The sequence below is a fragment of the Eriocheir sinensis genome, unplaced genomic scaffold (genome assembly GCF_024679095.1).
Source record: "Eriocheir sinensis breed Jianghai 21 unplaced genomic scaffold, ASM2467909v1 Scaffold140, whole genome shotgun sequence".
Taxonomy (NCBI): Eukaryota; Metazoa; Arthropoda; class Malacostraca; order Decapoda; family Varunidae; genus Eriocheir; species Eriocheir sinensis.
In genome coordinates, this window is record NW_026110740.1 from 543,202 (window position 1) to 570,000 (window position 26,799).

At 45.3% G+C, this 26,799-nt stretch overlaps 1 protein-coding gene across 1 annotated transcript in view; it reads right to left on the reverse strand.

The window, feature by feature from the left end:
- LOC126989984 (uncharacterized) overlaps nt 1-26,799 on the reverse strand; it is an 88,118-nt gene that overhangs the window by 12,205 nt on the left and 49,114 nt on the right. The window contains exons 4-6 of the mRNA XM_050848578.1: nt 2,518-2,705; nt 1,813-2,016; nt 804-930 (exon numbers count right to left, since the gene is read on the reverse strand). Of these exons, the coding sequence (XP_050704535.1) occupies nt 804-930; nt 1,813-2,016; nt 2,518-2,705 (519 nt within the window). The remainder of the gene's footprint in view (nt 1-803; nt 931-1,812; nt 2,017-2,517; nt 2,706-26,799) is intronic.

A 26,799-nucleotide genomic window follows, 5' to 3' on the forward strand; every position in this document is an offset into this window, starting at 1 on the left:
CTACAACTCAGCACTCTTACACTTAACTCTCTTGTTTCTTTGCCTAAAAAAAAAAAAAAATTGTACGTGGAAATTAGAACTCCAATACGTTCAATATAACACCCCTTTTTTTTTTATCAATAGGAAGATTAAGCAATTCATTTTGTAAATTATAGTAATGTTAATGGCAGCCACAACTTCAGGGAAGAACAGTGACCGTATACCACAGCATAGCTAGAGCTGGGTAAGGGAAACTGGATAAAAAAATACTGTGCATGTGCCGTGACTTACTTACATTAGAGTTTCATTGTTTGTCCCTTCCACTGACACGCCTTTCTTTAAACCCGGTAGCAGCGACAGGCCAAATTTGTGGCTCTACCGTGTACCAGCGACGGGCCACATTTTTGCCATGATATAAACCCCCAAAAATAGATGATGCATAAACAAATGCATTGATATATATTATGAAACGGTTTGCGTGAGTGTTGATTTTTTCTCATTTTTCTCGCTTAGATGGAAGGGCCTTTAGGAAACATGATCCCCGCAGCTACCGAGTTAAGGGGCTATTACACTGGGCAAATTTTCCGTGGATCTTCAGTCAAACCACGATTTCCGCTGGCGTGGTTCTCATATTTCCGTGGTTTTCTGACGTGTCCACGATCTTCCAAAGCTAAGGTAGATTTCACCGAAGGACGACGGTATTACTCACCATCATCATCAGCAGCAATAACAAGAAACAAATGAGAACCACACCAGCGGAAATCGTGGTTTGACTAAAGATCGACGGAAAATTTGCCCCTTAATTACTCATATATCATACTCACTGATGCAGCCGTACATGGTGTTGGCCAATAGTTTGTCCCTGTGAGAGAGTCCCGTGCGCTGGCCGATGAGCTCCTGCGCCAAGGGATATAGGGTGGCGATGGTCGACTTGCCGTTGTTGGTGAAGCCCTGAAAAATGTGTCAAGGGGAGAGTCTGCTGCGGGGAGTTAAGGGCCAGTTCGATAGTCCAACACTCTGAGCCGATTTCACAGTCCAACACAGTGTCTTCGTAACAGCCCGAACCAAACTATAGAATCCCATACAATCCAAAATGGTGAGGTCTTCGATGCCACACTAAATACACAAGACTTTTCCTGTATAGTTTCATAAAATTTGTGAACTTAAATATAAACACCAGACACTATACAAGGAAATTTCGAAGGCTCTGGTATTGGTTTGGGAACTTACGAACCCATCATGGGGAACTGTGAAACTGGCCCTCTGTCATTGTAAGCGCCCAAACCAAACCATATCCACTACAATGATCCGCTATTTCTACTCATTACATGATATACTAATAAAGAGATTTCCTGTGTAGTTTCCTAAAATTCCCTCCACCTTTTTATATCAACAAGAGCTACAAGGAATTTTCGTCGTATTTTGTGTTTGGTTGGGGAAAAGGAAAGTTTGGTTTAGTCGGCGCAACATCTGTGGTCATATGCCGGATAGAGACAGAAGGGGAAGGAATTATAGAAGGGAACAGACCCCAAGAGACGGGACACAACCCCGATTAATACCTGGTACCCATTCACTGCTAGGTGGACAGGGGCGTAGGGTATCAGAAAAGCCGCCCAAAATTTTCCACTCCGCCCGGGAATCGAACCCGGGCTCTCTCGATTGTGAGCCGAGTGTGCTAACCACTGCACCACGAAGCCCCCGTTTGGTAGGGGAGCTCACAAACTTGCTGTATTTGACTATAAAACTGGCCCAAAGACGACGAGACGTTTTACAATAAGGGAACGTATAGTCATCATGATAAGAAGGAAATCATACTCATGCAAAGTCCCTCACCGTAGAGCCGTAGTGCATGTCGGATGAGTAGTCGTATGGTATGCCGTAGGTGTTGACCACTGACGTGCTGTACTTATTGAAGTTGTTTTCCTTGCCAGTTTGGATGTTGCCATAATTGATGACCACATAGTCGTCACGGTCGGGGCGACTCTGCTCGTGTACGAACCCAATGGCGTGGCCGATCTCATGGGCGACAATGCCGAGCTGACCCGCGTCGAGGAGAACGATGTTATTTAGACTTTGTCAAGCCTCTGCCAACTAAATAACTACACACACACACACACACACACACACACACACACACACACACACACACACATAATAACTACCATTATTTTTGTTATTGTTATTCATCATTATCTCATCTCTTATTATTACTATTTATTATTTAGTTATCAATGGTAATGTTTTTGTGGTGCTGTCATCTTCTGTGCAAACAGCTGCGACTCCTGAATTTCATTTACTTTCGTATGGTTTCTTAAAAGAGGAAGGTTTCTTGGAGAAGACTTCATGGGAAGGTTTAATGCAAGGAATCAGTAGAGGCATGGAAAGACAGTTAAACCAAGTGGCATAAGTTTTAAATGTTGAGGGAACAGAGTATGTCATGGGAGCAGAACCAGTGTAGAGTGAGCGGTATTGGGAAGGGCAGTATAGTAACTATATAATTTATTGTGTTACGACATAATATTACCATAGTATACTTACTTCTTTGCAGCCACTTCCAATAGAAATGTCTTGTCCATTCTGGGCCAGCATGCCGACATACGACCAGCATCCAGACCCTTCAAAAAACCTGACGTGCCGTTGAGCGAGGTTGGACGTGAGCTGGAATCTGATGCAGGTGTTTTGCTCCCAGTGAGCAATCGCTGCATTTATGGCAGCCACGGTGACGGCTGAGTCCGAGGTGAAAACCGAAAACAAACATTTTTTTATGGTATGAAGAAAGAGACTGGCTGTGTTACTGAACTATCGTATACAATCGAGATTTATAATTCAGGTTCTTTTGAGTATGTTAACACATCTCGATAGTAGGCCAAATACTCTTATAAGGGTCGTATTACAAGACATTTCGCCTCCCAAAAACACATATTTGACAAGGCTTTCGTAAGAGTTGTGGGCATTTCCAGGAGTAGTTTTATGACCCTGGTGGTAGTTTGACCCTTCTTCTGTATCGTGAACCTCAAGAAACACTCATTAGAACCCGACTGACCCCCTCTTTGGCCTTTAGAAATAGATGATGTAAGAAGCGAAAGTGTCTTGTAATACCGACCATCCTGTACGCTCGTCTTTGTCTGCTTGTGAATGGAAACATAGTTTTTACATACAGTCGGTAGTGTCGAGGTAGTAGGGCACGGTGGGAAAGCCGCCCTGTTGAGGCCAGCGCGCTGAGAGGTCTGCAATGGCCTTCCTCTCCCTGACCGCTCGCCACTGGCTCTCCGTCAAAACCATGTCTCCTTCAAAGACTTGGTGGCCGTTAACAACACTAGGATTGGTTTCCATGAAGTCTCGTGTCTTAGTGAAAAAAACAGAGGAAAGAATAAAAGAATATTCGGAATAGCTGACAGGAAGACAAGAGTGATGAAACTATGTATTGCGGAGTGCTTACGTATTCATTGTAATTTTATTCAGACTCACCAGATCTCTCATTTCTGCTTTGTCGTCCGGTTCCTCGTGGCCTTTGTCATCACTCCCCTATAGAGAGAAAAAATATATTTACATTAGTGCAATATAAAGGTGAAGTTAAAGCTGGGTGCATCCACTATAGCTGAGCGTGGCTGCGGTGCTCAACTCCATCGCTTCCTTTGAGCCTGTGGTGGGAAGCTAAGTCTATATACACCAAGTCAAGTCATACGCAGGTTTGTGGGAGGAGACACGGCCGAGGCGTGGTTTATGCGTGACACTGCTTGGAGCCAAACTATAAGAGAATTATAGAGAATGTAGAAACAGGGATTTAGAGAAAACGAGGAAAGGCGGACTAATTTAAATCAATCACTTCAACATGCCCTCCTTCACACCCCACACCGCCGTTTGTAGGCATTGAAATTACAGTCACGCAATAGCACAATAAAAACATATTTTTTCGTCAGTGGCTTGCCTGAACGCGCTGTGAAAGAAGGCGAGAATGCACATCCAGAGTGCACATACGGCCCCAACTTAGTCACCACTGAACTGGCGGGTATTTTTTTTTTTGGCTCCAAGTGACGTCATCCCGCTGCTCCGCCCCAAAACCGCCTCCTGCGCGTACCGGTCGCAGTTTTGAAGCAGAGTGACTTGACTTGGTATATACAGACTTAGGTAGGAAGAACTCATAACCGGGGACACGGGCCAGTATGAAGCCCGGTATTGCCACAGTTTATGTTCACCAGGTGTGCCCAGGTAATCATTTCTCGATCATCCCGAAAAGAAGGATGAACAGCTGGGTGGAAAAAGTTGGAAAGTTTCGTTTAGTCGGCGCAACATCTGTGGTCATATGCCGGAGAGAGACAGGAGGGGGAAGGAATTATAGGAGAAGGGAACAGATCCCAGGAGACGGGACACAACCCCCAATTAATACCTGGTACCCATTCACTGCTGGGTGGACAGGGGCGTAGGGTATCGGAAATGCCGCCCAAATTTTTCCACTCCGCCCGGGAATCGAACCCGGGCTCTCTCGGTTGTGAGCCGAGTGTGCTAACCACTGCACCACGAAGCCCCCAACAGCTGGGTGGGTTGAACGCGTTCTGTCCGGGCTGGGGTATTTACCCGGGTCCGCAGATTCATAGCTTAGCACGCTAACCACTGCACCTGTAAGTGGAGTTCAGAGGAATAAGTAGGTGAGGTTATCCAGTGCCACACAAAGGTTATATGTGCACATTAGGTTTCTCCTTTGCCTTATCTGCTGCTTAGAGTGATCCCTGGTGGATAACCCACTGCAGGGCCTGAGGCTTCTCCGCGACAGTAGGAATTTGATTTGTCTGATTATTATTTTTTTTTTTTTACATCTTGGTCTATAGCGCCGGTAGGCTTTCTTGAAGGGTCTGGTGGTCGGCCCCAGCCCATGGACGCAGGCAAGTGTTCATAGTAGCGTCAACTGATCTTGGTTCATGCTGACCCCCGGAGCTCATTTTTTATTTCCCTTGAAAGTTGTAAGGTTTGGTTTAGTCGGCGCAACATCTGTTGTCATATGCCGGAGAGAGACAGAAGGGGAAGGAATTATAGGAGAAGGGAACAGATCCTAGGAGACGGGACACAACCCCCGATTAATACCTGGTACCCATTCACTACTGGGTGGACAGGGGCATAGGGTATCAGAAAAGCCGCCCAATTTTTTCCACTCCGCCCGGGAATTGAACCCGGGCTCTCTCCGTTGTGAGCTGAGTGTGCTAACCACTGCACCACAAAGCCCCTATTATTTCCCTTGAACAGTTCCTCTAGAGTCAGGGTTGATGGGTGGTCTTCAGGACAGCATGTGGGTAGTCTTAGGCCACTCGGCGGTGACTGGAAGATCCCAGGTGGTAGCGGCGGATTCGAAGCGACATCATCGAGGACGCGGCGGATTCGAAGCGACATCATCGAGGACGCGGTGAATGCGGGACCGACACTCTAACCACTCAGCCACCGCCTCCCCCCCCCCTTTGTGCTGTTTGTGATTCGTATATGAATGATATATAACTAGGAGTAAGCTGATAGGACGGTTATTTCTTATGTTAGATCTTTCCTTACTTTCAAAGCGCTTCGACGGTCTAGGCCCTAGGGGTTAGCACGCTTCTTTTTTTTTCTTTTTTTTTCTACGTCGCGGCCTATTGCGCCGGTAGGCCTCTTCCCGGTGGGCCCTGATGGTCGACCCAGCCCGTTCTGGCGCAGGCGAGTGTTTATAGTGGCGCCATCTTAAATTGGCTCATGCTGCCCTCCCGGAGCTCATCTTTAATCCTAGAATCTAGAGTCCGGGTTGATAGGTGGTCTTCTGGACAGCATGTGGGTAGTTTTAAGCCACTCGGCGGCGGCTGAAAAATCCCAGCTTGGTGGCACCGAGCGGGGATTGAACTCGCGTTCTCCTGAACGCGGCGCCGTCACTCTGTCGACTCAGCCACCGCCTCCCCATGTATCCGCGTACCTGGTTTCAAATTGACTGGGCAGTCGGCGCACAACCCGCCAAGCTGTTTATTCTCCTTTTCGAGCCCAATAATTGGGTACCTGGGAAGGTAAATTGTGGTTAACCGTGTAGCAGCGACGGCCCAAATTTGTGGCTTTACCGTGTACCAGCGATGGGCCAAATTTTTGCCATAATATAAACCCCAAAAAATAGATGATGCATAAACCGATCACAAATGCGTTGATATATATTATGAAATGGTTTGCGTGAGTGATGATTTTTTCTCATTTTTCTCGTTTAGAGGGACCTTTAAGAAACGTGATCCCCGCAGCTACCACCGGGTTTACCTGGGTGTCATACTGGCCCGAGATAATGGGACCCCCCCACTACTGGCACAAGGGCCAAGGTGACGGCCTCCGCAGGTAGGGCGATTTCTCCTAACGTTGCCTTTTCTGTGTATATTGGTGCCTGCATGTCCCAGTCTTATGGATTCTTTTATGATGATTTTATGAGAAAAAAAAATTGATGTTTTTGTACCATTCTCCAGCTTTTATTTGCAAAAACTCGACACTCATTCCATCTTTCTCGGAAGTTTTCCACACCCGGGGTGCGACGCGCACCTCGGGTGTGCCCCAATGACTGATTGATACACAGCAAGGTCCGAGGGGGGGTGTTTCCTGAAGAAGTCATTTGTGTCCTCACACTCTGTGTCCTCTTTCTGTCTCAAATATCACCAAGGAGTAGCTGAGCATACTCTTAACATGTTTTCTTTCATTTACTGTTGTCATGTCCTTTAAAAGGTTACAAGATGCATTACATTATACAAGTTCTTAACACTGCCTAGAGCTTCCGACCTTAGGCAGGGATGAGAAGTGTCTTAATTGGATCCCACTTCAGGTGACGACCAAAAGAGGTGTCTTGATGGATCCTGTCGTTATTGTATCCATTTTTTTTAACGTTCGCAGTCCACACGGATTTACATTTTGTTGAGCATCATTTATTTTGTAAACTTCATCTTCTTTTCCAAATCGAGGCATACGTTGTTAGGATACTGCCGATTATCTAAGTACCGGTACTGGCGGCACTAAGTGTACTGGTACTGAAGTGATACTCGAAACTGGCGCCACCAACAGGTACCGGTACTGGTACTGCCGGTACCTGAGTTTTCCGAACTGGTATCACCGGTATTCAAATTAACGGACTATGCGGACAATATATGTCATATAGATCTCACGGAGTAGTCGCTGGTTTGACACAGTCATTCCAGCGACACACTTATTACCAAAGGCCGCCTGTTCAAGTTACTGTTCAGTGTTCATGCCTTAGAGAAAGACAGGAAGCACAAAGGACTCAAAGATCCGGATCTTAGTCCTTCTACACAGGTGTCGACAACGCCAGACACTCGCGCTGAGCGAGTCCATAACACCGTGGGCCAGGCCAAGCAGCCATAAAACTTTCTGGCGAGACTCACCGTTGTTCTGAACTACTCCACCAAGATATGTGAACTTTTCCGCGATCTCAGTGTCCTCGCCACACGCATGAACAGACTGTACTGCTTCATGTAGCAAGCCTCCAAACACCTGTACCTTGGTCTTGGCCCAGGAGACCTGAAGTCCCAAGTAATAAAAGCAGCACTTAACAAAAGTGAAAATATTGTTTCTGTACTTACGTCAAGAATGATTGGAGTCGCCGCGCGCTCCTCGTCCTGTTGGAAAGAAAGAGGCAGTGTATTTCTCTCTCTCTCTCTCTCTCTCTCTCTCTCTCTCTCTCTCTCTCTCTCTCTCTCTCTCTCTCTCTCTCTCTCTCTCTCTCTCTCTAAAATTATGCGGTTAATTACACACACACACACACACACACACACACACACACACACACACACACACACACACATGAGATACATACTCCATAAGAGGAAGGAATAAGTCTTAGTAAATGGACAGCATCTGGGATGGGAAAACAACTGGTGGAGACGATACAGAACGCCTAACCTCGTTGAAGTTGATTTAGTAAGAGACGAGCAATTTTCAGTTAAGACAGCGAGTTGAGGATTGACCGAAAGGGTTCAATGTAAAACAAAATGTCAGCTGAGATATATCGGATAATAGGGGATAGGTGTTTGGAACATTGTCGAATTTAGAGGTGGAGAAATTGAGTTTTCGAGACATTAAAGGACACCAAGTTATCTCTACCCTGCTCAAATATGATACCAAGGTCTCAGTTAAGCGTTCTGAAGCCTAAAGGTCCGCAATACCTGTTTAAATTGTCTTCTGTTAAAAATATTGGGTAATTGGGGTTGAGTAGTCAGGGAGGGGTGGCAGAGTGCTTAACCGTCAGCGTGAAGGCGCGGCGTCCACGAGGAAGCTGGTTCAAGTCCTGTTCGCCGCCACAGCTGCATGGGAGTTTTCAGCCATCGCCGAGTAGCCTAAGATTACCCACATGCTGTCCTGAGGACTACCTATGAACCCGGACTCTAGATTATCTCTCTAAAGGGAGGCTCAAAGATGACCTCCGAGGGGCAGCGTGAGACAAGCAGGATGGTACCACTGTAAACACTTGATTACTCCACATCGAGCTGGGGTCGACCATCAGGCCACACCACCGGCGCCATAGGCCAAAACATATAAAAAAAGATGCAGAGAAGTCTTTGCCGGAAGGTTGAATATCGAACAATTTGTTTTAAAGAGATCATTAATGAACAAATGAATAAGTGGGAGATAGAACAGAGCCCTGTGAAACAGCACTGTTGATAGGTTTAGGGGAAGAACAATGACCGTCTTAAAGGAAACTAGAGAAAAAAGTACAGAGAGACGGATAGAATCTGTAGGAGGGTAGTTTAGAAAGCAAAGATTTATGCCAGGGTCTGACAAAGGCTTTCGAGATGTCTAAGGCAATAGCAACAGTTTCACTGAAATTGCTAAGACACGATGACCCAAAGTCACTTAGGAAAGCAAAGATCACCAGTTCGTAGACCGATCCTTGCCGAACCCACACTGGTAATCAGAAACGAGATCAAAGGTTGATTGATGCTTGAGAACTTTTCTGTTAGGGATTGTTTCAGTTGCCGAGGAGAGGCAGGAAATCAAAACTATACGACGGTAATTTGAGGGATTGGAACGGTCACCCTTCTTAGGCACAGGCTGTATGTAGGCGTACTTCCAGCAGGAAGGAAAGGTAGATTTTGAAAGGCGACGAAAAGGTTGGACCAGGCAGGGTGTCAGCACGGAAGCACAGTTTAAAGGACAATAGGAGGCACTCCATCAGGTCCAAAAACCTTCTCAGGGTTGTAGCCAGAGAGGGAGTAGAAAACATCATTCTTAAGAATTTTAATAACAAGCATAGAAAGTTCATAAGAACAGTCAGCATGCAAATATCGATAGAAGATAAAAAGAGAGGCAACGCTGCAGCGGAATTTAAAAGATTAATTTTTACGTGAGGTAGTGAGTGACAGTGGTTGAACGTTCTGTTTGTGCGCTCCTCAAACTGCTGATATTCGACAATGGCGAGCAGCAGGAGCAGGACTCTGAGAGACATGTGTTGCGTCTTTGAAGACTATTCATGCAATAAGTGGATGGCATGCTGTTTGTGCCCTAAGTGGTGTCATGAGAAGTGTGCTCATCTGACAGGGGTCAAGTAGGATATTACGTATACCCAAAATTAACTGGGTGTGTTCGCCATGCTTACACAAGGCATCTTTACCAACCAACATTGTGGAAAAATTTGATCAATTTAGTCAAGAATTATCTAAAGAAATATTAGTTGTGAAAAATGAAGTTGAAACTCGGGCACTCAGTGTGAAAGAGAAGCTGGGCGAGGTGGCGGATGTGTTTTGTGCTGACAAGACAAAGTCGGCTGGCGCCAGCTGGGCTGATGTAGCAAAACGGAGGAGGAAGAAGCATCTCCTTGTCGTGAAGGCCTCTAATCAAGATAAAGAGGATACTGAGACAAAAAAATGAAGTTTCCCAGGCATTACGAGGCATTCAGATAGCTGATTCAAGATTCACGAATGGAGGTAACATTGTTATGAACTTTCATGATGAGAGTATAAGGAATGAAGTAGCTCAGAAATTAGAAAATGTAGAGTAAGTTAGCACAAAAAGTGTGGGGAAATTAAGGCCCATGATCTGCAATGTGCATAAGGAGGAGACCAGGGATAAGATAGTTGAGACATTGTTAAACACGAATGAGTTCCTACACTCGATTCCAGGAATTGAGTGGAAAATTGAGAAGATTTTCAATAAGCTGATCCACAACTATCATGACAAGATAAAACTAGAATGAGGAGTGTACACTGTGAGAGATAGATACCATGCAATCATATGTTATCATTGTTAAGGATACGGCCATCTTGAGGCCAACTGTACTGCCTAGAACAATGGAGAAGCCCCAAAATGTTTCAAATGTGCCTGGGATCATAAATCAGGGGAGTGCTCCATGGCTGAAAAGAATGCATAAATTATATGAAGTACAAGAAGCCTGAAATCAAGCACTCGGCGAATGACCAGTGCTGTGTAGTCCTTCAGACTGAAATTGAGAGAATTCGTAACATAACCGATCATGGCTATTGATTGCTGTTTGAGAATCAAAGATAAATTGAGTGTTAAATGTTCAGTGAGTTGGAAATAATCGCTGGACATTAGATTGTGATACTATAAAGAAAATATCAGATAAATGGAAAATGAAGTAATGGATATTTGTGATACTGTAAGAAGGAAAGATATTGTGATTGATGCGACCCAAAATATGGCCAGGTGACTGTAATGATGTCAAGTTTATTAAAATGATATCAGTAGGCTATCTGTGAAAGCAATTAAGACTCACTCACTCATTACAACGTTGTGAATAAGTGCATATCGAGGATTATTATAGAGGCTAATATCATAATTGTTGATGCCCTGCGGAGCGCTGCGCTGGCGGTGGAGCGGGGCCTGATACCTCATCAACGATAACGGTAGATAGAAAACTGTCAGTAGGAGGAGGGGAGTTGATGAGACGAGGGGGGATTAGTAAGGGGAATATGCCCTGAATCGTCCAGAGTGATTTTTTAGATAAGGTTTGAAAGAATAGTTCAGTTTTAGAAGGATGGAACAGCCGTGCTGCCATCGGACTAAGGAGAGGTGTGAAAGATGAAGTAAAATTGTTGGAGATATTTATGGGGAGGCGGTGGTTGAATGGATAGCGTGACGGCGCCGCGTTCGGGACGACGCGAGTTCAATCCCCGCCCGGTGCCACCAAGCTGGGATTTTTCAGCCGCCGCCGAGTGGCTTAAAACTACCCACATGCTGTCCAGAAGACCACCTATCAACCCGGACTCTAGATTCTAGGATTAAAGATGAGCTCCGGGAGGGCAGCATGAGCCAATGCAAGATGGCGCCACTATAAACACTGCCCTGCGCCACAATGGGCTGGGCCATACCATCAGGCCTCTCCAAAAACAAGCCTACTGGCGCCACAGGCGAAGATGTAAAAAAAAAAATTGTCAGAAGGCAATTCCTCTTGAACTTATATAAAGCTTGTGTTGCAACGGCAAGCATATGATAAATTACAAAGAACTCAGCACTTCGGAAAAACCTGCATGTCTCAAATCCTCATCAGGAGGCCCTCCCCGCCCTACAGCTCACCATCCTTCAGGCCCGCCACCAACACCTCCTCCACCACCCACGACACAGGAACCTGCTCCCCCCGGTAGCTCCCCCTCCCCGCCACAATGTCCGACACCACAACAAGCTGCTCCCCATACGTGCGCGTACTGACAGGTAGAAGAACAGTGCAATACCCACAATAGTGAAAATCCTGAACACATAGACTCTTTACTCCTAAGTTACTTTTAAGTTTGTAGTTTTAATGATATCCATATATAATATGTATATTTTCAGCTCTCGAGCTGCTTCTCCCTAAATAAACCGTATATTATTATTATTATTATTATTATTATTATTATTATTATTATTATTATTATTATTATATCTTCTCTTACTAGATCAGCTTCCTCGACGCCAGATCTTTTTGCCCCCTTACATGCTATCCATGTACAGGGGCCTTGTCCGCCCTCATATAACGTATGCATCTCCTGTGTGGGGAGCTCCACTCACACAGCTCTCTTGGACAGAGTGGAGTCTAAGGCTGTTCGTCTCATCAACTCCCCATTTTTCTCCTACTGACAGTTTTCTATCTCTTAAATTCCGCCTCAGTGTTGCATCTCTTTCTGTCTTCTATCGATAAATTCATGCTGGCTGTTCTTATGAACTTGAAAACTGCATGCCTCCCCCCTCCAGCGGCCCCGCTCCACTCGACTTTCTACTCAAGCTCATCCCTATACTGCCCAAATCCCTTATGCAAGAGTTAACCAGGATCTTTAGTCTTTTATCCCTTACACTGGTTAACTCTGGAATAGCCTTCCTTCTTCTATATTTCCTCCTGCTTACGACTTGACCGCTTTTAAAAGGCGAGTATTTCGACACCTCTTCTTCCGAAATTGACCTTTCTTTTGACCACTCTCCTGAACTCTTCTTTTTATAGGGGCAGTGATTAGTGGAATTTTTTTCTCAATTATTATTTCCTTTAAGCTGCTTAATATGCTGTAAAATAAAAAGGACTGGAGGATCCACCAAAGGGCATTTGGAGGAATGTGGTCAATCTTTCCCTTCCGGCATTCCTATATCAAGTCCAGCTCTGCAGTTCTGGTCTCTGGTCCTAAGAACCTGCAATGCTCAACATTCTAGACCTTACAAAATGCAGGAGGCGAGAACTGTTGCTGTTCCTGGCACCAGAGCGATTTGGACCAACACTTACTCCATTACAAAGCCATCCAGCTCTGCCAGGCCTCCTCGTCCACAGAGTTCCACTATGTCCAACTGCAGGTTGATCCAGGGGCCGGTTCTGCGGTCGGGCGCCGCTTCTGCGCCTACCCAGACACTCCGAAAACAAGGAGAGGAGTTAAGGGATCCTTCCTCCTTCAAGATGCAAGGGTCCTATAGGCTTTGCCCTCCACCTGCCATTGACGGCAGGCTCGCCAAATGTGCCGCACGGTCGGGCCCCAGCAATACGGGATTGGGGTCGAGGCTGACGCCGTTTTTTTTAGGACCAAAGGGACATTTTAGGAGGAGGGGGTGCAGGCTCCTCCCAAATCAAGGACTGGACTGAGTGCTAGCCGTAGAGCACGGACGCTGGACCGCTGAGAGGATGTTTTACCTGGCTACCCAAAGCAAGAGACATAAACAGGAATTTGGGAAAGAAAAAAAAAAAGAGAGAAAAACAGCTCAGGAAGGTTGAGGATGCTGCTTTGCTCATCCAGACTCAAATACAGACCAGCCTCTACCTAAGTAGTAGTAGTAGTAGTAGTAGTAGTAGTGGTAGTAGCAGTAGTTGTAGTAATAGCAGCAGTAAAAGCAGTAGTAGTAGTAGTAGTAGTAGTAGTAGTAGCAGTTGCAGTAGTAGACTCGCCGAAACACTGGCGGATAAGAATCAGCAGCCAAGAAGCAGTGTGGTCGCCTGGATGAGATGCAGGCTGTCCTTCTCCCTCCTGAGGTCAGCCTTGGTCTGCCTGAGAGGAACCAGGTCACCTGCACCCAAAACCACCCGCATTGCCGACCTGGACTTTGAGGCGACGGTGGTTGATAGTCGTATCAACCACAAGCTCTGTTAGCTTAAAAGTAATATGTTTAGTAAGGTTTGTAATATTAAATAAAGATGGTTGTCGGCCACAGTCATTGGCGGGGTGGGGCCAATGAATTGCTTTGTGAAAGGATATGAGAGAATATACCGCTCACAACGCAACTCTAATAGATGGAGATAGTAGTAGTAGTAGTAGTAGTAGTTGTAGTAGTTGTTGTAGTAGTACATAAGAACATAAGAACATAAGAACGCAGGAGTCTGCAAGAGGCCGGCAGGCCTGTACGAGGCAGCTCCTTTGACCCTAAGCTCCCGTGTATCTAACCCCACCTAATATCGCTGTCCATGAATTTATCTAGTCTATTTTTGAATGTGACAATTGTATTGGCACTCACCACATGACTGCTAAGCCTATTCCACTCATCCACCACCCTGTTAGTAAACCAATTTTTGCCTATGTCCCTGTTGAATCTGAATTTATCCAGTTTAAACCCGTTACTTCGTGTCCTACCCGGTTCTCTTACCAACAAAACCTTATGAATGTCTCCCTTATTAAAGCCCTTCATCCATTTATAAACCTCGATCATGTCTCCACGCACCCTTCGCCTTTCTAGAGAATGCAAGTTTAACTGTTTGAGTCTTTCCTCGTATGGCAAGTTTCTCAACCCCTGAATCATCTTAGTCATCCTCCTCTGCACCGATTCTAACATTTTGATATCCATTCTATAGTAGGGTGACCAGAACTGAACCGCATAGTCAAGATGAGGTCTAACTAATGCTAAATATAGTTTGAGGAAGACTTCGGGGCTTCTGTTGCTTACGCTCCTTGAAATAAATCCCAGTACCCTATTAGCTCGATTTCTAGCTTGAATGCATTGTGCCCTTGGACGGAGATCAGAGCTCACTAAGACCCCTAAATCCCTCTCGCACCCAGACCTACTTATGAGAGTGTCATTTAAGCAATAGTTATGTGAGGGGTTGTTCCTACCTACACTCAGAATACTGCACTTCCCTACATTGAACTCCATCTGCCATTTATCCGCCCAGTCATATAATCTGTTGAGTTCACCTTGGAGAATACTAGCGTCCTGATCCGACTCAATTACTCTACCGATCTTGGTATCATCTGCAAATTTACTAACATCACTACTAATTCCTGTGTCTAAGTCATTAATATAAATAATAAACAAAAGTGGACCTAATACCGAACCTTGTGGGACCCCACTCGTAACACATCCCCAGTCAGATCTTTTACCATTGATTTGCACTCTTTGCTTCCTATTGCTAAGCCACGCCTTGACCCAGTAGTAGTAGTAACAGTAGTAGTAGTCGTAGTAGTAGTAGTAGTAGTAGTAGTAGTAGTAGTAGCAGTAGTAGTAGTAGTAGTAGTAGTAGTAGTACACACCACCTGTCCACAGAAATGGGTAGAAAAATACACACAGCACAGGAGGCAGGCGCCTCTAACTGGCTAACGTCATTACCAATCAGAGCAAAGGGCTTCAGCCTCAACAAACAAGAATTTGTCGACGCCATTGCTCTGAGATATGGCTGGCCGATTGAGGGACTGCCTGATCTCTGTGCATGTGGATCACCAAATGATGTCACCCACACCATGACATGTAAAAAAGGAGGCTTCGTCTGTATTCGACACGATGAAGTGAGGGATCTGACAGCCAGCATGCTCGGGGAGGTATGCCAAGACGTCACTACCGAGCCGGCACTGCTTCCCCTGGACGGCGAACACCTTCGGTACAGGACAGCCAATACCTCACAGGAGGCACGGGTTGATGTAAGTGCCCGCGGATTCTGGGTGCGCGGACAGCGGGCGTTCATGGACATCCGCATATTCGACCTGATGGCTGCCTGTCACCGTGAGCTGCCCCTGCAAGCCGCCCACCACAGGAACGAGCAGGAGAAGACAAGGGCATACGGTGAAAGAATCCAACATGTGGATCAAGGCAGCTTCACCCCCCTCGTCTTCACCACATCCGGCGGGATGGGTCCCAGGGCCCAATGCTTCTACGCACGCCTCGCGGAACTAATCTCAGAAAAGAAGCATCAGCCAAGGAGCCACGTTGTCGCCTGGATGAGGTGTCGCCTTTCGTTCTCCCTGCTCAGGTCGGCCATCCTGTGTCTCAGGGGCACCAGACAATCTGGCCGAAAAGCCACCACCATCTCCAATATGGACTATGAAGCCACAGTGGTGGAGAGTGACATTAAGGTGGGTCGGGAGTGACTTGAGTAGGGAAGGAAAGGGGGATCTAGACGTAATAGATGATAGGTGATTTAGTGTCAGGTGGTATTAGTGATATGGTTGGATGCCACAGTCATTAGCGAACAGAGTTGGGGCTAATGACCTCCAAGCTATGGAGCCCTCCATGATTATGTGTCGGGAAAATAAACATGGGTGGAGGTATCATTTATGTAGTAGAAAAAAAAGTAGTAGTAGTAGCAGTAGTAGTAGCAGTAGTAGTAGTAGTAGTAGTAGTAGTAGTAGTAGTAGTAGTAGTAGTAGTAGTAATAGTAGTAGCAGCAGCAGCAGCAATAGTATCAGTAGTAGTACATAAGAACATAAGAACGTAGGAGTCTGTAAGAGGCCGGTAGGCCTGTACAAGGCAGCTCCATTGAACCTAAGCTCCCGTGCATGATGGCGCCACTATAAACACTCGCCTGCGCCATAATGGGCTGGAGCCGACCATCAGTTCAAACCAAGAAACAGAAGCAATAAAGAACAGAACCATAGAGAAAAAAAGGAAAAACGTTGTCGATGTAGCAGTCAAAGGAACAAGAGTTCGTAGTAGTAAAGTAGCAGAGGCAGCCCTTGCCGCAGTAACAGATCGTTCAATCAACAAATGGTGGCATACGCCTGGGGGCGCGTTCCCTACGACGCCAAGTCCCGGGGTCCCTCCGTTCAAGTCGCCTGCAGGCCGCCTTTCCATCCGAAGCACCTCCTGGAAAGATCTGTCGATTTGCTCAAGCCATGAACTCTGGACGTCCCCTTGACCTCCTCCACTCAGGGCTGTCTCTTATAAAAACAACCCGATGAGCAGGTCGATTTCTGGGCAGCGTGCCACATGCCTGTATAGCTGGAGTTGGCGTTGACGGACTATGCGGCTAATATATGTCGAATCAGTGTCACGGATCAGTCGCCGGTTGGACACAAAGTTATTCCAGCGATTCACTTATTACTGAAGGTATCTATCCGCCTCTTCAAGTTACTGTTCAGTGTCCATGTCTCACAGCCTTAGAGAAAGACAGGAAGCACAAGGGACTGGAAGATCGGGAGCTTTATCCTTCTACACAAGTATCAGCAACGCCAGACACTCCTGCTGAGCGAGTCCATAACACCGTGGGCCAGGCCGATCAGCCGCAAGACTTCCTGGCGAGACTCACCGTTGTTCTGAACTACTCTACCAAGATATGTGAGCTGGTATTACAAGACACTTTCCCTTCTCACATCAGCTATTTCTAAAGGTCAAAGGGGGATATCAATCAGGTTCTAATGAGTGTTTTTAGGCTCAGGGTACAGAAGAAGGGTCAAACTACCACCAGGGTCATAAAAGCCTTGTCAAATAGGTGTTCTTGGCGACGACCCGTGAACTTTTCCGCGATCTCAGTGTCCTCCCCACACGCATGAACAGACTGTACTGCTTCATGTAGCAAGCCTCCAAACACCTGTACCTTGGTCTTGGCCCAGGAGACCTGAAGTCCCAAGTAATAAAAGCAGTACTTAACAAAAGTGAAAATATTGATTCTGTACTTACGTCAAGAATGATTGGAGTCGCCGCACGCTCCTCGTCCTGTTGGAAAGAAAGAGGCAGTGTATCTCTCTCTCTCTCTCTCTCTCTCTCTCTCTCTCTCTCTCTCTCTCTCTCTCTCTCTCTCTCACACACACACACACACACACACACACACACACACACACAGAATGCATGATATTTTCGAGGATAAATGCCTAAGTCACATGTTTACTGAACCAACTCGACTAAATAACACATAACACCTTGTTAGAGCAACTCAAGGTAATCTAGTCAGTAAAGTCCGGGATGGCGGCGGCTGAGTGGTTAGCGTGACGGCGCCGCGTCCAGGACGACGAGGGTTCGTGCCAACGTCCGGTGCCACAAGCTGGGATTTTTCAGCCACCGTCGAGTGGCCTAAAGGTACCCACATGCTGTCCAGAAGACCACCTATCAACACGGACTCTAGATTCTATGTATGCAAAGGTATGTAAATAGGCAATAAAAGCAGGCAAGAGCGCATGCATGCCCCCCTTCCCCCGCACACACAAGGGAACATAACCACGGAGACACAGGTAGAACCACTTACTGAAAAGTACTGATGACACGTTCAGCGCGCTGCATGTTTTTAATGTTGCCACATATTACAGATGTAAGGACAAGATGAAATCATCATTATTATTATTATGAATATTATTAGGATTATGATTACTATTATTATTATCATTATTATTATTATCATTATTATTATTATCTTTACTATGATTATTGCTATTATTGTTATTTCTATTTTCCTTTTTATTTTCAATCATGCTACTTTGTTCATTTGTCTCATTCATTTCATTTCATCTTCCACTGATGTATATTTTCAGCTCTAGGGCTGCCGGGTACTTCATGCAATAAACCGTTTATTATTATTATTATTATTACGTCCAGGACATCTGCACCAGAACTGACAGCAGCGCCACGTCCACTACTGCATTTCCCTATTGTCAGCAGCGTTTTGTTCCCTCTAACACAATTTCATTAATAATTTCATATCGTCTATCTGTTCTATCTGTATCTCCGACGCCCTGTTCCCTCCAGGGGGTGGCCGCGGCAGAAGTGTCTCCCTGTTCTGGCACTCCCTCTCGGCACACTCCATCCTTCTACTTCCTAATCTTGCTCCAGTGCTCGCTCACCCTATTGATCCACTTCACAGGTGGTCTCTCCCTGACACCTCTTCCCTCAATCCTTCCCTCATAAACTCTCTTCACAAATTCATTCTCCTCCATGCTCATCACGTGTCCAAACCGTCTCAGCGCACCACGCTTCACCCACTCGACCACTCTACAATTCATGTCTCACAGCCTTAGGAAATGACAGGGAGCACAAAGGACTGGAAGATTGGGAGCTTTGTCCTTCTGTGTATACAGGTGTCGTCAACGCCAGACACTCGCGCTGAGCGAGTCCATAACACCGTGGGCCAGGCCAATCCGCCATAAAACTTTCTGGCGAGACTCACCGTTGTTCTGAGCTACTCTACCAAGACATATGAGCTTTTCCGCGATCTCAGTGTCCTCGCCACACGCATGAACAGACTGTACTGCTTCATGTAGCAAGCCTCCAAACACCTGTACCTTGGTCTTGGCCCAGGAGACCTGAAGTCCCAAGTAATAAAAGCAGTACTTAACAAAAGTGAAAATATTGATTCTGTACTTACGTCAAGAATGATTGAGTCCGCACGCTCCTCGTCCTGTTGGAAAGAAAGAGGCAGTGTATCTCTCTCTCTCTCTCTCTCTCTCTCTCTCTCTCTCTCTCTCTCTCTCACACACACACACACACACACACACACACACACTTCTCACTACACCCAAACACACACATACACACATACACACTCTAGACGCCTAATAAAGACCCCCTCCCCCCCTTCTCTCTCTCTCCCTCTCTCTCAGACACTTCCAAAGCACCTCTGGCTATTTACTTTCCCATATAATTCTCTCTCTCTCTCTCTCTCTCTCTCTCTCTCTCTCTCTCTCTCTCTCTCTCTCTCTCTCTCTCTCTCTCTCTCTCTCTCTCTCTTGACTCAGAAAACTCATATTTGCTTCCTTAGTAATGAGACTTTCTATATTACAATGTGAGTACCGTCATGGCAAAACTTAAGAATAACCACTCCAAACCAATATTCGTAGTAATTTAGCACGTGAAAGAATTATCATTATAATGCATTTTCGTATACGTTTTACCTTGGGGAGGGGCCAGGGGGGCAAGCCTCTTTAATTATAGAGTTAGGTGGCTTGGATTTTCGAAGTCCATTGTTATTGTTTCACAACCGCCTCTATACACAGACTGAGCCTCATACCTGCCTTGCAGTGCACCCAACAAACTAGTTCCTAAGTCAGTAATATCCAAAATGCGCATGGACTATAACAATTTCGGACAAAAAAACGGTCTTTTAAGAGTTTTACGTTATTTTTTTCTCTATATTAAAGCAACTAATGCCGCAGCTATTTGTATTTTCTAATACATTCGTAAAATATTACTACGCGAGGGTATCAGCGGCGGCACCTAACGGTGGGTTCCTGAAGTCAGTTGTTTTCAAGCCGCCATAATGGATGGAAGGCCCGACACTCACTCCCTCAAAATATCAGTCTACTTTACCTTTCGGTAAGTGTTAACTGAGTATTTAACCTCTTTATTGGTGTGCATGTAGGTTGACAAAAGGACCGATTACTATCCCAGTACCGGGTCCAACAAAGACACGGGCGTGTCATGTGTCACATGGTGTGACAAGCACGTGTCAGAAAACAAACGGATATTGTTCAATGCGCGATACTTATAGTGGAGTTTGAGTAAAATGGAGGCCAGGGTCATACGTAGCAGTCGGTAGGTCACTCCTGCGTCAGTTAACAGCAGGAGCGTCAGTTCGATTTGGATGACAGCTGTCACAAATCTGTTTTATTTTGTATCTTAAACTACTCGGTAAAAACTATCTAGCATCAACTTACAAGAAGTGGATGGGTTAACCGTCAGTATTGTACCATATGTAATTATGAAACATGACATTTCCCAAGAGTTGCTCGACTACGATTGGGGTGGTGGCCCGGTGGAGTGGGGGTTCAACTACGCTGACCATCCAATTACACGCCCTACACTCGTCAACAGACCCGCTGCGGCGGCTGCTACGTTATATAGGAATAGATTACAAGAGTATACGTTAGGGAATTTCCTTTCTTTAGAGACTAGGGATTTTTCCCGATTTTGGGGATTTTTGTAGGGACATTTTGAAAGCCCATTTTTCAGTGATTTGGCCGTCCACCACCAACACCACTGTTCCCTACAGGGATTAATCGAGCTAACGACCACCAAAACTACAGCTCCCTAAAGGGATTAATCGAGCTAACGCCGCCGCCGCAAAATAGCTCGCATTCATTACCTGCCGTATGAAGCATCACTAGGTCTTCATAAAAAAAATTTCTACAAACGTTTGGTTAGCGACGGTACGCTTGGTTAGCAACGGTACGCTTGGTTAGTGTTGGTATGCTTGGTTAGCGATGGTACGCTTGGTTAGCGATGGTACGCTTGGTTAGCGATGGTACGCTTGGTTAGCGATGATATGCTTGGTTTGCGACTAGCCCACGTATGTTAGTCCAGGTACAACAAGCGTTGTTATTTTTTTTTTTTTAGAACACGCGGCCCAACGGCTGCCGTGCTGAGGGCCGGGTATAGCCTGGGCCTGTTCAGCCAGAGTCCCGGATGACCTTGAGTCATGGCTCAGGGCTGTTTTGGGGTGGTTAGCGATGGTATGATTGGTTAGCGATTAGCCCACGCATGTGAGTATACGGTTGGGATTTTCCTTACTTTCGAGACTAGGGAATTTTTCCTGATTTAGGGATTTTTCTAGGGAAATTTTGGAAGGCCATTTTCAGTGATATGGGCTCCCCCAATACCCCGGTTCCCACAGTTCCCCAGGCTTGTCTCGGGGATTGGGGGCGGGGGTGGTGGGGGGGGTGGTGTGGTGTTTCTTAAGATTTACCCTCAGAAAACTCACATTTGCTTCCTTATTAATGAGACTTTCTATATAACAAGAGAGGCCATTCTTTGTTAATTCATATTGAAAGACACCTAAACTTAATCTAACCTAACAAAACCCTGAATAATTACCATACACTTGACCCAGAAAACTCATATTTGCTTCCTTAATAATGAGACTTTCTATATAACAATGTGAGGTCATTCTTTGTGTATTTATACCATACAGACTTCACCCCTTCCCAGGCAGTCTATACACTGAGGCACCCCTGGATCGCGAGTCCCTGCCCGTGCACAGCCTCAAGGTGTCCGTGATGGACGAAGAGATCCGGGCCAGCTTCACGGTGGTGCGCGACAAGAACAAAAACCCACCAGTCTTTACGCTGCCGGAGTACCAGGCGAACATCATGGCTCCCAGGACGACCATTCTCAAGGTGGGGAACAGGGAGGAGAATATAGGGAAAGAGGAAGAGAAGCAGAGAAAAAGGGGGAAGGGGAGGAGAAAAAAAGAGATGAGGAAGAGGAAGAGAAAAATCAAGCATTTGTGGTGGATAGTGGAGTGTTTCCCATGTGGTATTGGTGTGCTGGATATCCCTTCAATGCTAGCCTGGTATCATACACTCCCAGGTCTTTCTCTGACTCTGTGGTGGATAGTGGAGTGTTTCCCATGTGGTATTGGTGTGCTGGATATCCCTTCACTGGTAGCCTGGTAACATACACTCCCAGGTCTTTCTCTGGCTCTGTGGTGGATAGTGGAGTGTTTCCCATGTGGTATTGGTGTGCTGGATATCCCTTCACTGGTAGCCTGGTAACATACACTCCCAGGTCTTTCTCTGGCTCTGTGGTGGATAGTGGAGTGTTTCCCATGTGGTATTGGTGTGCTGGATATCCCTTCACTGGTAGCCTGGTAACATACACTCCCAGGTTTTTCTCTGCCTCTGTGGTGGATAGTGGAGTGTTTCCCATGGGGTATTGGTGTGCTGGATATCCCTTCACTGGTAGCCTGGTAACATACACTCCCAGGTCTTTCTTTGCTTCTGTGGTGGATAGTGGAGTGTTTCCCATGTGGTATTGGTGTGCTGGATATCCCTTCACTGGTAGCCTGGTAACATACACTCCCAGGTCTTTCTCTGCCCCTGTGGTGAATAGTGGAGTGTTTCCCATGTGGTATTGGTGTGCTGGATATCCCTTCACTGGTAGCCTGGTAACATACACTCCCAGGTCTTTCTCTGCCTCTGTGGTGGATAGTGGAGTGTTTCCCATGTGGTATTGGTGTGCTGGATATCCCTTCACTGGTAGCCTGGTAACATACACTCCTAGGTCTTTCTCTGCCTCTGTGGTGGATAGTGGAGTGTTTCCCATGTGGTATTGGTGTGCTGGATATCCCTTCACTGATAGCCTGGTAACATACACTCCCAGGTCTTTCTCTGCCCCTGTGGTGGATAGTGGAGTGTTTCCCATGTGGTACTGGTGTGCTGGATATCCCTTCACTGGTAGCCTGGTAACATACACTCCCAGGTCTTTTTCTGCCTCTGTGGTGGATAGTGGAGTGTTTCCCATGTGGTATTGGTATGCTGGATATCCCTTCACTGGTAGCCTAGTAACATACACTCTCAGGTCTTTCTCTGCCTCTGTGGTGGATAGTGGAGTGTTTCCCATGTGGTATTGGTGTGCTGGATATCCCTTCACTGATAGCCTGGTAACATACACTCCTAGGTCTTTCTCTGCCTCTGTGGTGGATAGTGGAGTGTTTCCCATGTGGTATTGGTGTGCTGGATATCCTTTCACTGGTAGCCTGGTAACATACACTCCCAGGTCTTTCTCTGCCTCTGTGGTGGATAGTGGAGTGTTTCCCATGGGGTATTGGTGTGCTGGATATCCCTTCACTGGTAGCCTGGTAACATACACTCCCATGTCTTTCTCTGTGGTGGATAGTGGAGTGTTTCCCATGTGGTATTGGTGTACTGGATATCCCTTCACTGGTAGCCTGGTAACATATACTCCACGACTTTCTACTCATGCTCATCCCTATACTGTCCAAACCCCATATGCATGAGTTAACCAGCATCTTCACTCTTTCATCCCTCGCACTGGTAAACTCTGGAACAATCTTCCTTCATCTGTATTTCCTCCTGCCTACGACTTGAACTCTTTCAAGAGGAGGGTATCAGGACACCTCTCCTCCCGAAATGACCTCTGATTTTGGACACTCCTTTAACCTCTGTTCGGGAGCAGTGAGTAACGGGCTTTTTTTTATTTGTTTCTTTGTGCCCTTGAGCTGTCTCCTTAGCTGTAAAAAAAAAAAAAAAAAATATCAGTTATACACTTTTAACACTTGCCCGAAGATGTGATCCGGCCCTATGGCTTTCCTTCCATCTAAAGTTTCTATCAGCCTCAACAGTTCCCCTTTCTCAACCTTTACATAATTTAGCTTCTCTTCAGTATGATTTTCAAGCCCCCTGTCAAAGTCGGTCTCTTTCGTAAACACTTTATGAAAATTTTTATTTAATATTTTTGCAATTTCTTCGTCCTTCTCGTAGAATACACTTTTTTCTTTAAGTGTTTCCGCTCCTGCATTTCTTTCTAACTTCCTTTTCCTTTCCTTCCTTCCTTCCTTTTTTCTTTTTCTTTTCTTTCCTTTCCCTTCCTTCCTTCCTTTTCTTTCATTTCCTTTCCCTCCTTCCTACCTTCCTTTCCCTTCCCTTCCTTTTCTTTCCTTTCCTTCCCTTCCTTCTTTTCCCTTTCCCTTCCCTTCCCTTTCCTTCAATAACCTTCCCCTTCCTTCCTTCCTTCCTTTCCTTCCCTTCCCTTCCTTTCCTTTCCTTTCCCTCCCTTCCTTCCCTTCCCTTCCATTTATGAATTTGTAAAACATTTTTGGTTCTTCCTCACAACAAAAAACTATTCTTCTTTCAAATTTAGCTTCCTCTTCTCTCCTTATTTTCACATATTCATTTTTTTCTTTTTATATTTGTCTCTGTTATTCTTATTTGGTCTTGTCTTTAAATTCAATATCAATACTCCTCTTCATATCAGTCCAGTCTACCCCAGCGAAGAAACTCTTGAGTCCAACGTAATCTGCCTTTGCATAATTTTTCCATTTTTCCTTATATGTCTCATCCCGATATTCATATCTTTCCTTACTTTTCATCTGTGTGTGTCAATCTGACTGTGTGTGTGTTTATTTGCATTTTCTGAAGCTGTATGTGTGTGTGTGTGTGTGTCCATCTGTATGAGTGTGTGTGTGTGTGTGTGTGTGTGTGTGTCCATCTGTATGAGTGTGTGTGTGTGTGTGTGTGTGTGTGTGTGTTAAGAAGCTGTACAAACAGTAAATTGATTCATTGGGTTTCCAACAACGTGATGTAAGAGACGTGTAAATAACAGCAGCCAAGTATTGGGGGAGCCAAGGCCCCGGGTGCGCGGTTTCGGGGGCGCCAAAATTGGACACCAGAATTTTGAATTGTAAGAAATATAAAATAATATAAAAACTTCTCCAGTTGAGTCAAAGTGTGATTTTAGCTGCGCTGTTCCTATAAAGTACACACCTTTGAGGTCGCTGGTGTTCCACGGCCTGATATTTGATAGCTACTTTTACCGAGGACTATATGATCACCAGATCACTGTACTGCCCCAGGTGCCAAATTTTAAAGATTCGCCACTGGTAAATACATTTCTTCTCGTAGAATTTCCTGTTTTACTCCAATCCATGTGTGTGTGTGTGTGTGTGTGTGTTACTCTCCTGTGCACTGAGGCAATGATTCACAGCCTAAAACAGTTAGGAAATGTGTTAAGGATGAAATAGGATGCTCGGAAACGGTAGTCTGAATTTTATGGTGAAAGATCCATCCTGCCGGGGGGGACCTGGAATGGACGGGGCAGCTTGGGGCAGACTGTCAGGGGTGGAGGAAAGAATAGAAAGGGAGGGGAAGGGAAAGGAAGGAAGGGAAGGGAAAGGAAGCGATAGGAAAGAAAGGAAATGGAAAGGAAGGGAAGGGAAAGGAAGGGAAGGGAAAGGAAAAAAAGGGAAGGGAAAGGAAAAAAAGGGAAGGATAAGAAAGGAAGGGAAGGGAAAGGAAGGAAGGGAGGGAAAGGAAAGGAAAGGAAAGAAAAGGAAGGGAAGGGAAGGGAAAGGAAGAAAAGGAGGGAAAGGAAAGGAAGGGAAATAACAACAACAACAGGATGCTAATGAGTCTGTTTGTCCACAGCTCCAGAAAACGACGAAAGGAAGAACCAAAGGAAGGAAGGAAGACCATCTCAGAAGACCCCAGAGTCAGCCCCTACAGTCCATCATAGTCCAAGAAATAGCTGAAGGAAGTCTAAAGTCCAAGCAACCTTCCTTTTTTTCTGATTCAAGTTGTCTTTACCTTCAGCGAGGGGGCAAGGCGACCATGGACCTCTCCCTTCCTTTTCTTTCCTTTCCTTTCCCTCCCTTCCCTGCCGACAAACGGATGTCCGATGGATATCCTTCATACATCCGGTTTGTCCTCCTGTGCGGACATGATTCGACAAATGTGGACGGTACGGACGGGACCTTTTTTTGTCCACATTATCCATCCTTTGTCCACAATGTCCGCCTGTCTCTTAATCCGTCTAGAATCCGGAATATCCTCCTGAGTCTGAATCCACCTAGCGGCCGCACTATCCGCCTGTTCCCGGATCCTTCTAGCGTCCACAACAGCCGTATGCGTATGTTTCCACCTAGCTGCCTCAACGTCCGCCTGATGACGGATCCGTCTAGGATCCGGTACATCCACCTTTGTCTGGAATATCCGCAATATCCACTAATCCCTGATCAGTCAAGGTCTAGGCTAACCGTGTAATTTATTTTAAATTTTTACTGTGTAAGCTATAGTTTCAGCATGTAGTCTGTGTAAATCATATATCTAGTTTTTAGGTTGTTAGTCTATAACATTTAACTTACAACTGGTATTTGTATTCCAATCACTAGAAACTCATCCACTACATCCGTAAATAAAATAAAGTATAAGATATTCCACTTAAAATATAACAAAAAGTAAAAATATTTCACTTATAGTTTATTTCATAATGGGAATACTTTATCAACTAAAGTTTTATATTGATGAGACCTCTTAAAGGTTAGACACCAATTCCAGTTGCAGTCATGCTACAAAGTTTGTTGACATAACGCAAATAATAATAATAATAATAATAATAATAATAATAATAATAATAATAACAATAATAATAATAATAATAATAATAATAATAATAATAATAATAATAATAATAATAATAATATCTAGCTCACTTTGATAATTATTGGAACTGAAACTGATTAAAACTATATTTTTCTTTATTGTCACAAAAAGATGCAGTAACTTTACCATACTAGAAATTACACAACATCGCTATAACTGCATTGACATAGATGCCATTAAAGGTTAGTATGAACGTTAGTATGCCAGAGCGAAACTGGCGGTTAGTATGTTAGTTATATAGAATGTGTTAGTAAAAGAAAAAAAGAGGCAGAGGAAGTGAGAAATATGTGAATAAGGAAGAATTAAACATTATGTCATTGCAGTACCCGAGATTACTGAT